Source organism: Dermacentor andersoni, chromosome 3, assembly GCF_023375885.2.
Source record: "Dermacentor andersoni chromosome 3, qqDerAnde1_hic_scaffold, whole genome shotgun sequence".
Lineage (NCBI taxonomy): Eukaryota > Metazoa > Arthropoda > Arachnida > Ixodida > Ixodidae > Dermacentor > Dermacentor andersoni.
The window spans coordinates 125700020-125715073 of record NC_092816.1 but is presented as its reverse complement, the minus strand read 5'-3'; the positions used below and the strand labels follow the sequence as shown (position 1 = coordinate 125715073).

At 44.8% G+C, this 15054-nt stretch overlaps 1 protein-coding gene across 1 annotated transcript in view; it reads right to left on the bottom strand.

Moving 5' to 3' along the window:
* LOC129386479 (evasin P467-like) overlaps window positions 1–15054 on the bottom strand; it is a 105786-nt gene that overhangs the window by 78545 nt on the left and 12187 nt on the right. Inside the window, exon 2 of the mRNA XM_055074500.1 lies at window positions 974–1042. Within this exon, the coding sequence (XP_054930475.1) occupies window positions 974–1028 (55 nt within the window). The 5' untranslated portion in view covers window positions 1029–1042. The remainder of the gene's footprint in view (window positions 1–973; window positions 1043–15054) is intronic.

The window sequence follows — 15054 nt, the reverse complement described above, 5'->3', positions numbered from 1 at the left end:
TGTGCACTCTGTTTGCATGTAGGCGTGACACGAAATGTGTATTACTTTCGGAAGACACGCGGGCAGCAGCGATTTCTCTGGAATCTTCAATGACTCATGTTTAAAAGCCACGCGCTTAATCCGCAGATTGCATTCTGACGAACACCGACTGTGTTCGCCGCTATCATTGTGCTTTGAGCGTAACTTCCTTTTCTGTGCAGAGTGGCGCCCAGTAAAAATGTGGCTTCGGCGTTCACAACTTCAGTAATGTGTGTATATATATATATATATATATATATATATATATATATATATATATACTGAAAGCGTACTTTTTTTTATCTTGTTCGGGTGACCACCTTTCGCCGTCTACGAAATGTTATCGTGTAGCGCGGGACGCGCCCGCATGGGTCACAAGTTTCTCTTATGTTATCGACGGTTCTTTCTGCTGTTGTCACCGAAGTTTCCGTAATCTGATTACATGTGCGACGCGAATTGTGTAGAACTTTATGGAAAACATTCGGGCAGCAGCGATTACTCTGGAACCTTCGATTACTCGTGCAGAAAAGTTGACGCGCTAGAGCGGCGGGTCACATTTTTCCAGGATCGCCTACTGTGTTCGTCGGTATCGTTGTTGAGTGTAGCCTGATTTTGACGGCATAGGTTCACCCAACAAAACGCTAGTTTCGCCAATCATAGTTTTGCTGCCTCCTTAACCGTCAGTACTACGTGACAATACATATATATACACACACATATATATCTGCGCCTATATATATATATATATATATATATATATATATATATATATATATATATATATATATATATATATATATATATATATATATATATATATATATATATATATATATATATATATATATATATATATATATATATATATATATATTTATATATACATATATATGTATATATATATATGTTGGTAATAAAGAAAAATTGAGTTCTCATGGAACATAAAGTTACTTACCGCAAGCCACCCAAAGTGCGAAACTTATCGCGACGGCGTAGATAAACGTGTTCATGGTCTTAATAAAACCTGTCAAAAGAAGTTAATTTGTATGAATTGCGATATGCGCTTTCCTCAGGTGCATTCTGTTTTAACAATATCTATTGCATGAACAAAAACACAAGCTTTTCTCAAAAGGTGTTCGTTGCTTTAGCGATTCCATACCCGAGCTACAATTAGCGTTAAGAAATCAAAGTGGACACTAAGTGAAGTTGCAGTAGATCCAGACATCAGCGTCTACAGCTGTGACACCATACACAAAGCAGCGAACAAATAATACATGTGTTCATTCGAAACGCTAGCGGCAAAATAGAATAGTTTCGCCCGAAAGAAGAGCATTGCTAGTGAGAGCAAATTATTAAACGTCAATATGAAGTAGTGGCCATTCTCTTACTACGTTGACAAGCAGTGCGTCACTCGGGCATAAGCAAGCATGAAGACATCTCACTCGATGACCGCCGACACTCCCTATCGAAACGCTGGCGTGAGGAAGCACAGCAGCAGCAGTGAGCGAATTGATATTCGGGCTGCTTCTCGCCTCCGCTCAGACGAAGCGATGAGAACACAGCGCGCACGAAGGTATCATCCCTCGGCGCACTCTGTTCCCATCGCAAATCGCATCCATGGCTGAGGCCGCATCGCTGTGCTCAGCCGCGCCATGGGCAGGTGCCGCCAAAGTAGAAGCCCCTCCTCCCGCTGCCTTGTGCGCAATGGAAGACGTTTTGCTTCCTGCTCCCTTCCTCCCTTGCGCGCACAAGATGCAGCCACCATCCTCGTCGCACTGTGACACGCTTTCACTCGCACACAATGACTACAGCGTGCGGCCACGACGTTATTCACTTTTACTTCATACGGAACATCAAGGCGACAACGACGCCGATGATGGCCATCACTGCAGTGTCCACACAATTGCTATCGCAATAATACTAGCACTCCCTCGTATATTCTACACCGTAGGGGGTTTGTTTAGTGGTTTGGCTTATCATACCGTAGGACTAGTGTAGCAGGAAAGCGGAAACATCTTTTTTTTTTCATGCATAGAGAGCAGCGACAAACATGTAAATTTAACAGGGTCAGAACCTAGGCTAAATTGATAGGTGATATTGTATGTTGCGATCGCTGAGATGCAGTGTATTGGCGGCAATCTAAATGATGAAGCAAAAGGCACCGCCACGTGACAATAAGGTGTTGATGTCAGTGGCTGTTCGGTCGCATGACGTTCCGCGCATGACCAAGCAAGTGTGTCCTTGTATTCACAAGCCATCATCACGAAAAGCCAGCGGGTGGACTCTTTCGGCCCATTGCGGCAAGTGCGCGTGCGTGATGTGCGACCCTCACCGGGACACATGTGGGTGGGCGAGCAGATAGTGGGAAATCGGCGCGAGAGGAGACCTTTGCAATGTACTTTTGATCATTTCTTTCTTTGGTGCAATTCAATCGGTTTAGTTTTTCGTCTAGCTAGCATTCTTTGCACCAACGGCTTCATCGGCTGCTTCTTCTTCGTGAGGGCTAGCTCGGACGCTGCAAAGAAGCTAGGTCGCCACATCTTACGATGCTCGCACCTTCCAGGTCACAAGCAAAACAGCGATTACGACAATCTCTGAGGCGTGTTTTGTGTAGATGTGCCTTTGTTTGTGTGCTATGCCTGGTGCGCTTTTGCAAATTTCTCACTTATAATGAATACTACGAACATACACTCTCTTGCAACACCTCATTATAAGCCAGTCAAAATCACCTTAGCTCATGATTCTTGGATAAGGGTTGATTTCCCCTTACTCAATTAGATGAGTAGGAGCTTCCTGACAACATATATACCAGAATATTTTGAACAGATAAATTTATCTGCTTCTTTGGCCTGCTTTCATGATAGGCGGCAGTGATTGGTTGATGGTCCGACTACGTTGCTAAGGCGCCGATTAAAAGGGCGCCTGCTTTCGCACAGTTCTGTTTCCTGGACCGGGGAGGGAAAGGGGGCACTGTTGTCTGAGAGCATTCGTCCGTTCGTTCGTTTGTTTGTTTGGGCTACTAGCTTACATTGACAGTCCTCGTCAGTGGTTTCCGCGCAACCTTATGCTCTCTGTACACCCACTCCGAAAGCATGGTCAGTGTATCTTATTCCAAATTTTCGGGACTAACACGTGTCCGTGGTATCAGAAACTATTTCCCTCGTGACTATGGCGTTTCTATATTGTTCCAGCACGCGTAATATGCGGTAGCTTCTAATGGTTGAAAAATAAAACGCTGCGAAACCGCGTACTTTCACTTAAGCCATTAAAGAGGAAAAATTGGCAATAGATCTTATGTATCTTTTAGGCACAAGTGAGTTTCTTGATATTGTCATTCCTATTCTTCTTGATACTTCTCCAAGCATAGTTTGCCAGCGTTCTGGAGGAAAGTCATTCCTACTACTTTTCCTGCCAATTTTCCATCTGTTCACCAGAAATAGAATACCCATGAAATTTTACCTTCAGCATAACTAGTTTTCGTCTAGAGTTGCATGGAAACAGTTGTATACAGACGACCACGTGGTCAAAGGATGCAATGTGCTCGAGGCAGCCGAACGTGCCCATCACCACACTCGCCTTCAGAACAACAGTGACATTTGGAGAGCTTACTTCGAAAGCTCGATGGTTTCTTCATATCCCCCTGACGAGTAAGCACAGTAATGTGGTGTAGTGATTTCTTCAAGTACCACCTGATATCTAAGTACTAGTTCTGCTCTCCGCATTCCGAAGAGCCCTAACAAAATATTGTTATTCATATATAACGTACATAATGAAACAAAATAAAAGCGAAGCTTTCTTGAACTCACTGAATAACGGCTATAAAACCATTGATCTTCAGCACCACATATTGTTGCATAGCGGTTCCATGCCTGCCCGGCAAGGCGCAAGACGCTAAAATTCCCTTGCTGCGCGACGCTTGTTACAGGCGCGGCCACGTCGTAGAGGTGCAATGGGACTCCACCCAATATGAAAAATAAAACAGAACAGACCGTTGCTCGCTGCTGCTGTATTTATTCAAATATTTGCCGATAGATTTTTTTAACATAAGGAACTGCTAGAACGCGTCAGATTAGAAATGCCATCATGCGCCGTCGCAATTGAAAAAAAGAAACAATACACACTGTTAACGCCATAACCAAACCATTATTCCTTGTTGAATACATGCAATGCGGGCACATTCATTGTTTTTTTCAAAGCTCACTAATAGTTATATGCTGGTATCAAGCGCACGATGTCATCTTAGTGGTGCCTACAGTGAGTGACCCGGGGCAAATTCGTAGTTTGCGCTTTCGTAGTTTGGGCACTGGTAACAAGTGTGACTTGCTTTTCGTCGCTGTTGTCATCACACTTGCATACGAGGATTTTATAGCGACCTTCCGAAATCGCTTGCTCGTCTTAGAACCCAGGCTATTTTATATTGGAGAAAAAACAGCAAGTTTATTCACAGCAGACCATTCATTTATTTAGGGTACGTGCCCGCAAGCACAAATATTTGCGCACCTCAGTTACATTGCGCATTTAATTTCCTCAATGGCTGCTGAGCGGCTTGAGCTGTTCAGAATCAACTCCTCCGTCTCGACAATAATGTATGGTAAAAACACTAGTGTGCCGAAAGCTTCGAGAATTCCAGCATGGCTTCTTGCAGCTACTTAAAAACCATATCTACTTCCTGCCGCATGTAATTGAACACTCTGCTTTTAATGCATCACTCTGTTCGCCGTCTGCTTCAGCCATCGGAAAATGCTTTCTGAAAGCGCCCAAGAATTAATCGCCCGCCGAACAGTCGTGCCACAAAGTGAGACATTTGATCCGTGTGGTCTCTATCAAGAAACGCAAACATCAGCACAAGCACTTGAGTTTTTGTGAAATCATCCGATACCACGTTCATGCATGCAACGTTACTTGTCAAAGCAGCGAAACTAGAACTTAAAGTGAGCATAGCTTCGAAGATTTCACAAGCGCTATCTAGCGCTCTGGCCGATCTCAGAGGCTGTTGGGTGCTCTGGCCTGGTCATCAGTTGCGCTGAGAGCGAAAGTGTACTACAGGCATTTCTAGGAGTGTAGACAAGTACTGTTTAGTAAATTTCTTTTTGGATACAACTGAACAAAGAATCGCGCAATTTTATATGATTAAGGTGGCGAGACATCAAGGCAAATAGAACACTGCAAAAGAGGTGCGCGCCTCGCTTCACCGTCAATAATTTAAGGTTAAAAGTAATGTCTGTATTAGTAAACACATAAATCAGCTCCCACAAAGGTAAATATTGCATCGAACCCAGCCTTGCTACCGCACACATTTCGCACAAAGGTAACATGAGGAATCACCGAATTTTTTCTGAGATGACCTGCATATATTTTTTATCCGTAGCCACTGATATGGTCATTATGAATGAGGCTCCATTCAATACACGCAATGTCTAGGGAAGGATGGATGGGTCGAAGAAGCAAAAGAGCGGCCGACAGTGTTGCAAAACCAAGGGTAGGATAGTTCTTTTTACCATTTGAATGTAACATATTAATACATCCACAATGAAGCTTTTTGAAGATATAGACTATAAAATGTGAGCAGAAAGCCTATGTGCTGTTCCACAATAAATTTTGCAGTACAAGGAGCGTGATTCCCTTGTGTATTGCTCGTGCACTTTAATTTTGGCGCGGCAACTGTCCGTTCTTCCTAGTGGAGACTTTCACTCTCAGCTCTAAGCTCCAATTTTTTGGTGCCAAATCACGAAATTTCCCAACTGTCAAACCTGGTTGGCGCACGCAACAGGAGCGCCTCTCGAATAAACCCCGTAATTGATTTGCATCAGTCACTATGAGGGTCCTCATTTTTCTCAGTTGAATAAATTGGCATACGCACCATGATCTTAGCGAGGAAGTCGGTTACTTGTTGTGAACTCAATATTTCTTGCTCCAATTGCTATTTGCAAAATTTTTATCCGAATTGGCTAATTTTCTTTGGTCTACTTCTCACCATTTATCTGCCAAATATCGCGTCTGCCAGCGCATCTCTCGGTGGCAGCTAAATAGAAATATTCGAATAAGTTACCACGGGCTGATTGTTTATTGCAACACATTCGATTTCATAGGACCTCAAACGTGTTGCGCAGAACTTTTCAAGCAGCAATATTAACCCATGTGTTAAATTATTTCTGTGCACCAATTCGCCAAAGACGAGAGCAGGGCAAAGGATGAAACTTGGCGTAGGAACGAGGCAAAGTAGAGCAAGATAATAAATACTTATTCCAGCAGCTCAAACGCCACATCTATCTGAAGAATTTTTACGCGTATGTATTCTTAAACATTATCACTCAAATAAGTGGGCCATCTGGCAAAAGAGTTATGTCTCAACATTGGCCAAATTCGTAGTCAGTGTTCAGTTCGACACAACGGTAGAGCGGAACGGGTGTCTAAACAAACGTGTATTTTGAGGTTTTTAAGCACCTGTAGCACACAACGTCTTCACCTGCAGTGACCGTTCATCAATTCGTTCCTTGGAATCCTTGAATCCTTGGAAATGAAGTTTACCGCGCCGTTTGGGTCATTGCCCTTTGCTCCACTGCACCGTGCATCTACGTGGTGGTCATTGCCCCCTGCTTGCCTGACGGGGGTGCCACCAAACCAGTCGCGAAACCTACTTTTCCTTTTGAATAAAGCCAGTCGACTCTCTGCTCTTAACCTGTCAAGACGTGCATTACTTGCCTCCACTTAATCGAGCTCCCAACGCATTTTTGAATGTACTGAAATCACTCTACAAGGATGTGGTAATGCAGATGAGAACATCGGGTTATGTTTTGTTGTGACGCAAATACTGTTGACTTAGCAGCTAACTGCTGACCAAACACATGCCATTTGATCGTTGAACAACGAGACTAAACAAGCTGATGCAAGCGCAGCCAAATGCTACTCGATAGAAATGCGTACTTGTTCTTCAAGATCTTTTCAACATTGGTCATCATGTCAATAAATTTTGAAAACGGCATCGTATATGTATGCGACGCCATTATACGAGGCGCGTGCTATCTCCGTCGGAAGCATGGTTTTTTACATATTTTCTCACTCTTGCGACACTGTGTATTCCTAATATATCTGTATTGTTTGGGACGTTTTAAGCTTGATTTGTTTATGGGGATATTTCCTGCGTTTAAGGTTTATCGAATGATTATTTTATATTTACTTGTGTCATTTGCCGACTTAAATATTGTTCTCTTTTGGAAAGCAGTTAAGAGCTAATCTGTTGATGTCGACCAAAAAATCTAGGATTTCATTACCTGCCTGCGAGACGAACTAGGCTAATGAATATTTGTCACTGCCTAATGTTCTCTTAGTTTTATGGTTTTCTGTTTTGTTAGATCGCACCATGAAATCATCAAATCCCTGCCGCCACGGTCGCATTTACACAGGGGCTGAAATACAAAAACTTCGGTGTGCCGTGCATTGGATGGACGTTAAAGAATTCAAGATAGTCATAATGTGTCTGCTGTTCCTCACTATTGCGTGCCTCAGAGTCATATCGTAAATTTGGCCCTTAAAACCCTAGACTCTTTGTTTTTTATTGTTCCGCAGGCAATTTGCTCAAGCCAGGTCCTTGTTTCGTGATAGACATTTTCCTCCGTATTGTCGGAGAATTGGAGCGCGTAAACAAAAGTTCTAATACATTTAATTTTCAGTGCATTCCTTTTATTTTATATATTCTCTGCCCATTAAAAAGTGGAAAGAATGTCAATGCTTACAGCCTGAAAGTGACGACTTTTAACTAGCGTCGTCCTTTGTGGGCAGCGGATTGGCGCCTCAGCGTTACCATTAACACAAATCCGGCCCGACGTGTTATTGCGCTTAATGGTGCCAGAGGGTTAAGATCACCCACGTGTGTCGCATCGCGTATAGTAGCACGCACGTGTAGACCATTTATCGGCGAGGAGGAAGGTAGCCTCGAGCAAGCGCGCCGCGCCTATTTCCTCCTCACATTGGAATGCACGGATGGCCATTTCTCCCAGCGTAATGCTAGCACCTGCAGAAAATTTTCATGGATTTAGCAATTTTAGCCAATGTAGGATGGGTCCAAATAGGAAAAGAGGCAAATAGGAAAATGGGTCCAAATCTAGCAAAATTTGGCAAAGGTAAAACTTCTGATGAGACGGCACGTTTTCACTTCAGTCGTATGCGAACTATCTTCGCATTGGCATGTGAAGCAGTACTTTTGATCGAACAGCAGCGCTGTGGATGCATCCCGCCCAGTAAATCACACTGTGTGGTTGCCCCAGCTGCTGTAACGAAGTACTGCTACAAAAATTTTCCCATTCGTACCGCTATAACTGGGCTGTTGATGTCCGTGCACTCTCAATAATATATTTATGTGTTACCGGCGAAACAAGCGCATTCTGTAACACCAATGAAAGCAGCAAGGGCGATGCGGGGCGTAAGCGGACACAAATATCCAGCGCCAAGCGCGACACAACGACACGCCGCTAAACAGCAGACAACGCGCGCGTATATTAAGATTGCATGGGAACTGCCCTTGACAGGGTAGCAGCGTTCATGTTCTTGGGCGAGTTTTGCTTTGGAGGATAGATAGAGATTGGCCGAGTAAGTTCGTGATCCGGTGGAAATGACGTGTACCTGCTTAAGTGTGGCGGTGCTGCGTCCGTACATGGAATTAAAAGAAACGTCACACCTTTTCCACGTGTGTCGTGAAGTGGCGCATTGTTGTGACACTGTTACTTCTGTACGGTGAACATACTCCTTTACAATTAGAATAGGGTTCTGTGTGATCTTGGCACTTCGGTCTAGCTGCAAAACAACCATGAAGATCAACAAACCACATACATGCGGACGTCTTCATCTAATAATATGGCTTCAAGCAAGAGGATGTGTTGTGGGCATAACAATTTATTCTGCGGCATGTTGCAAATGGGTCGCAAGCCCTAAGGGTAGCGTTGGCCTGGCGGCCTGGGGCACAGCTGGAAGCATCCGAAGGTCCTGGCAAAGGATGAGTCGACTGCTAACTGCACAACTTGTTTATTCAAGCATCGCAAAAGAGCGGCCGGTCAGGTCGACCGAAGGGGAGAAACGGGAGACCACGTTACTCGACTGAATAAATCGAAGCTTGTCTCTTGGCGTCCGGGGGCACCTGCTTTTATACTCTCGGAGTCGAGGGCAAGAAGGAACGGCTCGGAAGAGGCGCACGTCATGGCGGCGCACGGACACTTTTAGACAAGAAGTGACGTATCCGCCGGGCAGGCGCCGGTCAGACCTCCTCGCTTCACAGTTGGGGAGATCCTCTCCACGTCTGCCGCGCTTTGACAAGCGTGGGCACCAACATGCACACACACACACACGCACGCACACGAAGACACGTGGTATTGAAACATGCCTGGACGCGCTTGGCAGGAGGCGTTAGGGCAGCGCTGAGCTGGCCAAAATGTCCGCCGCTGTTAACGAAGCCCCGGCGTCCGTTGCATCCGCGCTGGCTATACCGCACGTCGGAGGCGAAACGTAACAGGCATCATTTCGACTTGAGACCCACGACTATGTTATTCGAATATTTCAAAACCCGCTCAAACATTACCCCTTAATCTTAAAATATAAAATAAATTTACCCTGCAAAATGTACAGTGAACTTGCATGGCAGAAAGGAAGGAGACCAACGAAACTTAATTTGCAGAAAAGACTTCGTTGCTCGTAAAGCGGTGCAACGGCGCGGGGTCGATCCCCCCTTCTAAGCCCCCCCCCCCCGGCACCCGTCTTACTTTCTGCTCTCCGGACCAGCCTGACCTAGTCCCCGAGGGCAGCGCTGGATAGCAATGCCTGCCACCTCACTCTCATGTCATTCTCGTAATCTTCGATGTGAGCCGTACATTGCCATGCGACATGGCCGAGTGTCGGTGCGCTCCCACACCACAGGTATATATGTCTCTGTAGGCTGTTGGGTAGTACATGTGCAATCTATGGAGGTTTGTATATGTGTCCGTTTGGAGCATACGTAACGTCACAAAGTGCGCGTATGAAAGGTTCCTGCGCGATGTCGGGTAGAGTCTTCTCAATTCACAGTAGTATTGCAAGGTTGCTTTGTAACTGGGACTGATGGATGTCGGGTCCTCCACGATGTTACCTCGGGCAGCTCGGCAATTAAAACAACTTCGAGCTGCTTCTTATGAATGGAGGTTCCAAGTAACACCCTCGTGTCTCGGAGCCCCTGTTATTGTTTGGGAATCTGTGGCTTTGCGTTTTATGGTGATATCGGTAAGTATCCGCTTGGCCTAGGCGCCAATTTTCTCTCTCTTATAGTTCCTACATTCGGCCTGAAAATTTGTGATTATCATCAGTGGAGCGTTGTGCGCGATGCCTACTCTTATAGCTAAGGTAATGGCTATCTCCTCTGCTTCTATAATAGTTGCTTTGGAAACCGAAGCACAGGCCATGATTTTACCTTTCCGGTTTACGACAACCGCCACTATAGTCTTTGCATTGGCCCGATACGGTGAAGCATCCGTGAATCTTGCCCTGTCTAAGTACTTAATTGTTTTGTCTATTTATTCTGCTCCAGCCATTATTCTTCCTGCATGTAATGTCCCATACAAATCTCTGATCTGGCAGGGTAGTCCTTTGGTGTTATGGTGCGAGTGTGTGCTTTCTCCAAGGCCGACTCTTTGAAGAAGAGCTCTGCCGGCTGTCGTATGCGCCAATCGATTCCTCTGCGGTAAGATTTGGGCCTCATCCAGCTCATCAAAAGTATTGTGGAGGCTGAGGACCAGAAGCTTCTTATTTCAAGTTTTGCGTGGCAGCCTCAGGGCTGCCTTACATGCCGTACTTATTATTTTATCAGCCTTTTATTATTATTCTTTCCCATTCTTGGCATGGTAAGGTAGGCCGTACATTAGTCTAACATGGACCAGGGGTGTTATCAGTGACATTCAGCCCGCAGAATCCATGGAAGAGTATCTTTATCCAGGTGAAATATCAATAGCAGGTACTGATATAAATCAGGAAGCTTATACAAACGTTTCATGGGTTAGACAGCACATGGAAGGCATTACCGAATCGTGATCGCCACGTTACCGATATCCTTGAAAAATGTTTAGAATCACTGCATTCTACCAGTTATGCAATATGTGACATAAACCGGGACGTTAGCGAAGAAACTTGAGAAGTCGAGGACTGTGCAGAAAGCGAAGTAACAAATATTGTTGGAGATAGCGTTAAGGCAGGAAGACAGTGACGTAGTAAACTATGGCAACTGATATGCTAGTTGAGATTAAGAAAAAAAATTGGAATCGGCAGGCAGGCCATGCACGTCTTCGATCAATTGTTGCCAATTCATAACAGGTGATTACATAAGCGTGACAAAATGGATTTCAAGGACGGAGAACTGCAGCCGAGGATGGTAGAAAATTGCGTAATTGGACAAAAATAAGATGCTTGTAGGCATAGGATGAAATCAGCTCGCACGAGACGGGATTGTAGGGAGAGGCATTTGTTTTGCAGTGAAGAAAAATAGGCGTGTGGTGCTGACAGTAGAGACTCGTGAAGGTGCGAGGACACCTCAGCTGCTGGCACACTAATCAACATGACAATTTGCTCTGAAAAAGACAACCCCAGTTGTGAAAAATAAAGGAACGTTGTCCCGACACATTGTTTTATCATGCATACACTAAAGGCTTCCACAGTTAAGGGCACTTAGTACCAATAGTGCAACGAGCATTTTTCTTTGTATATGATGGTTTACATGCGGTTGATTCCTTCCAACAATCCAGTTTTTTTTTGCAGCTAAAGATTCTGCTGCTGGAGGCACTCAACCGCCTGGTGGCAGTAGGCGAGCGCCAGGCGCGTGCTCTTGAGAGCGTGGCAAGGTCAAGAGGGCTGCTTTGCAACAGTAGTATCGGTGCCCTCACTGCTCTCCAGTCGAGTCCCCAGAAGACACCTTATAAAGGAGCTTTCAGTCTATAATTTTGTTTAGTATTAAAGAGCATGAATAAAATTATTGCAGTAAACATTGTGCTCTACATATTAGGACACTTGTAACATGCACTTGGTGTCTCTTCAAAATGGGCAGAAACGTAAGACAACCTGTGCCACTCTTGGACCATGTAAATGAAAAATACACTGAGGCAGCATACACGTCATTGTGCTGTTTGTTATTACTATGTGCAAGAATACAGTGCGTTTTGATTAGCCACAAGATGAACGGTGTGTGTAATTCACAATGAAAAGACCGGAAACAGCAGGAGCTTAATAATGCTATCACCTATAGACTGTGCATATGAATGCAACACTCCCCGATTCAAACGTGCCATTAATGCATGTTCGATACCAGTTATTCTTTAGCAATGTAATAGATTTGCATGTACTAATTTTATACAGCTTAAGCCCTTGCATAGCTCACTTGTGATGTATCCATATCATAGGCCAAATAATTGCACACTTTGTCCTTTCGTGTTGTATGAAAAGCGGCATCCTCTAGTCGGATACAACTTCAGAAGACAGGACAGGCCTCGCCCAGATGACCAAAGCGCAGCAGCCGATTGCCTCCACGTTTAAAGAAATAGTCCCTCTCCAACGAGCGGGTATTAGTGTGTCCGACGGCACGATATCAGTCTAGAGTGTGTGCCCATCGGTGCAGGCTTGTGTGCACCTGCCTTTCAAGTGCAGATTCTGCAGCCTCCTAAAGTTGTATCCGACTATAGAATTACATAATGCCTTGCACTGGTTGCATAGACTTTAGTAACTTGATAGCACACAATGATCAGGAAGAGAAATCTATAAAGGCATCCAAGCAAAATTGGCTGGCCACACTTCCATTATGAGGACCTGTAAAAAGGTCTCGCCAAATATTCCCATGATATTCTTGAAAAAGAGGTGGTGTTTGGCACTTCTTTAGAATGAAAAACAGATTACCGTGAATGGTTTGTACCACGTTAAAACAAAGTGAGCTTGGTTATCTGCACAGCATGTAACGGAAGCTTGTGCTTCACATAGGAAACAAACTGCTCTGTCCAGTACAATTGTCGAGTCTGGTGTGGCACCTATTATGTCATTAGTGTCAATATACAAATTACACTTTTCAAAAGCCATTCATTTCACCATTATTTTGTATGACGGTTCTTTCAATCAGTGCTTGTATTACATGAGCAGGTGGATTTGAAAGCAAAGCTTTGTTTGCAAACCTTCAGATTTCCATAATTGTGTGGCAAGGCACTGTCATGTTGTCTAATAGCTCACATTTCCTCGGTCCTGCACCAAAGAAGCCCAATGCTCTATTTGAAGTTGGATCGCGCAACAATTGGACGGCACACAAAGAACAGTAACACACACAGCAGTGCGTTCTGCTGTGTGTACTTCTCTTATTTTTGTCCCGTCGAATTGTTGTGCAATTAAACTTCATGCTTCTATCTAACCTCACCAATGATCTAGTTATTAGGCCACAATGGCGCACATCTTTGAAATGTCCCAACACGAAATAGCTATCCACCACAAGCGTAAAATTTTGCAATACAGCTGTATGCACGTGCCATATTCTTTACCACCAAACTCGCAGGAATCAAAGGGGCAAGCATTAACCAGACTTACTGCTGCCGTTACCGTCATCATCAAGAGACCAATGGAAAGACAGTGCCACGTTTTAGTAAAGGGAGTGCCGGAGGGAAAGCCGTGACAGCGAGGCTTAAAATAAACATAGCAGTTACAAGACTTGTTCAATGCCAAAATATGCTGCATGTCGCTCATCCTACTTTGTCACTGCGGCAAGCTTTTCCACGTTTGAGCATATCACGTTTTGTGTAATCATTGCTCTAAAGCTGTACAAAATGTCTATTCGCTTTTAACGCGACAGTTTTTAACGCGACAGCGTTAAGGAGCTCGTGTCGCAGAAAAGCCGGTGTCGTCGGTGTCGGCGTCCGCGGCGGTGGCCGTGAGCGATAAATCCTGGCAGGCACTTCATGAATAAAAAAGAACTTGCAAGATGGGCTGGGTGGAAATCGAACCAGGGTCTCCGGAGTGTGAGACGGAGACGTTACCACTCAGCCAGGAGTTTTTTTTTTTCTTTATTGCCGGCTTTGACATACACAAACAATACAGAAAAAGGAAAAAAACATGTCAACAAGGATCTTGCTGGCACGACATATCAAAATTTTTTCAATGCTGCAAGTTTATCTAGCATGTCAATCCATGTTGGTTGTTCAGGGAGTGCCCGATGGACATCCCTGAACCGTACTACAGATTCAATGAAGTGATCACGTGTAGGTCGCGAATTGACATCAGCATTGTTGAATTGAGTTCTAGCTTTCCACAAACTGTGGAGGCCCAGGAGCATTATAGCGTCATACGGAAAAGCCTCCGTTTCTACCGGTAAGAATCTTATTCCATGTGGATCTAAAGGTAACTCTTTCTTTAAAGTCCTTTGCAGCACATCCCAGAAAAAGATGGGATCCCAGCAATCTAGAAAAGCATGCTCTATCGTTTCAGGTTTCTTGCATAAGAAGCAGTTAATGGACCACGGGACAAAAATACCCCTGTTATGCATCCATGTTTTAACGACGTTTCTCCTTGCTCCCTCACGGGTTGCAGAATCAAGCGTTCTTCCATTCTTTAGATCACTATCTGTCTATCTCTCTGCCAGTGCCGATCACGACGTTTGGCTGGCGTGCATCGTTTCCCCGGGGCTCCGAGACACCGAGTTCTTTGGTTCGTTCCGCTTGCTCAGGCGCACGTTTCGTTGCCGCGCCGAACGCTCCTTTGCTCGACGCTCACCGCATCCGATGCGGGGCGCCTCGTAAGTGATCGCTGCGCCGTAGCCCATTGTCTTACACCCCTTGGCGGGTCGACGGGAACGCTGTCGCGTTCCACTCTTGAAGGCGAAGCTTAAGCGTCCTCCAATTTTTGTTATATTGGCTGCCCGTTGCAGTCTCCTATTTCCCTCCCAAATTGTCCTTTGTTATCCATATTGTTATATCACCGCGTATAGGGAATGACAGATATCGGGACTTTCTTGGAGTTCTTTCGCTAGCCCAACCCTGGGTTGCAGATTGCAGCGATGGCGTA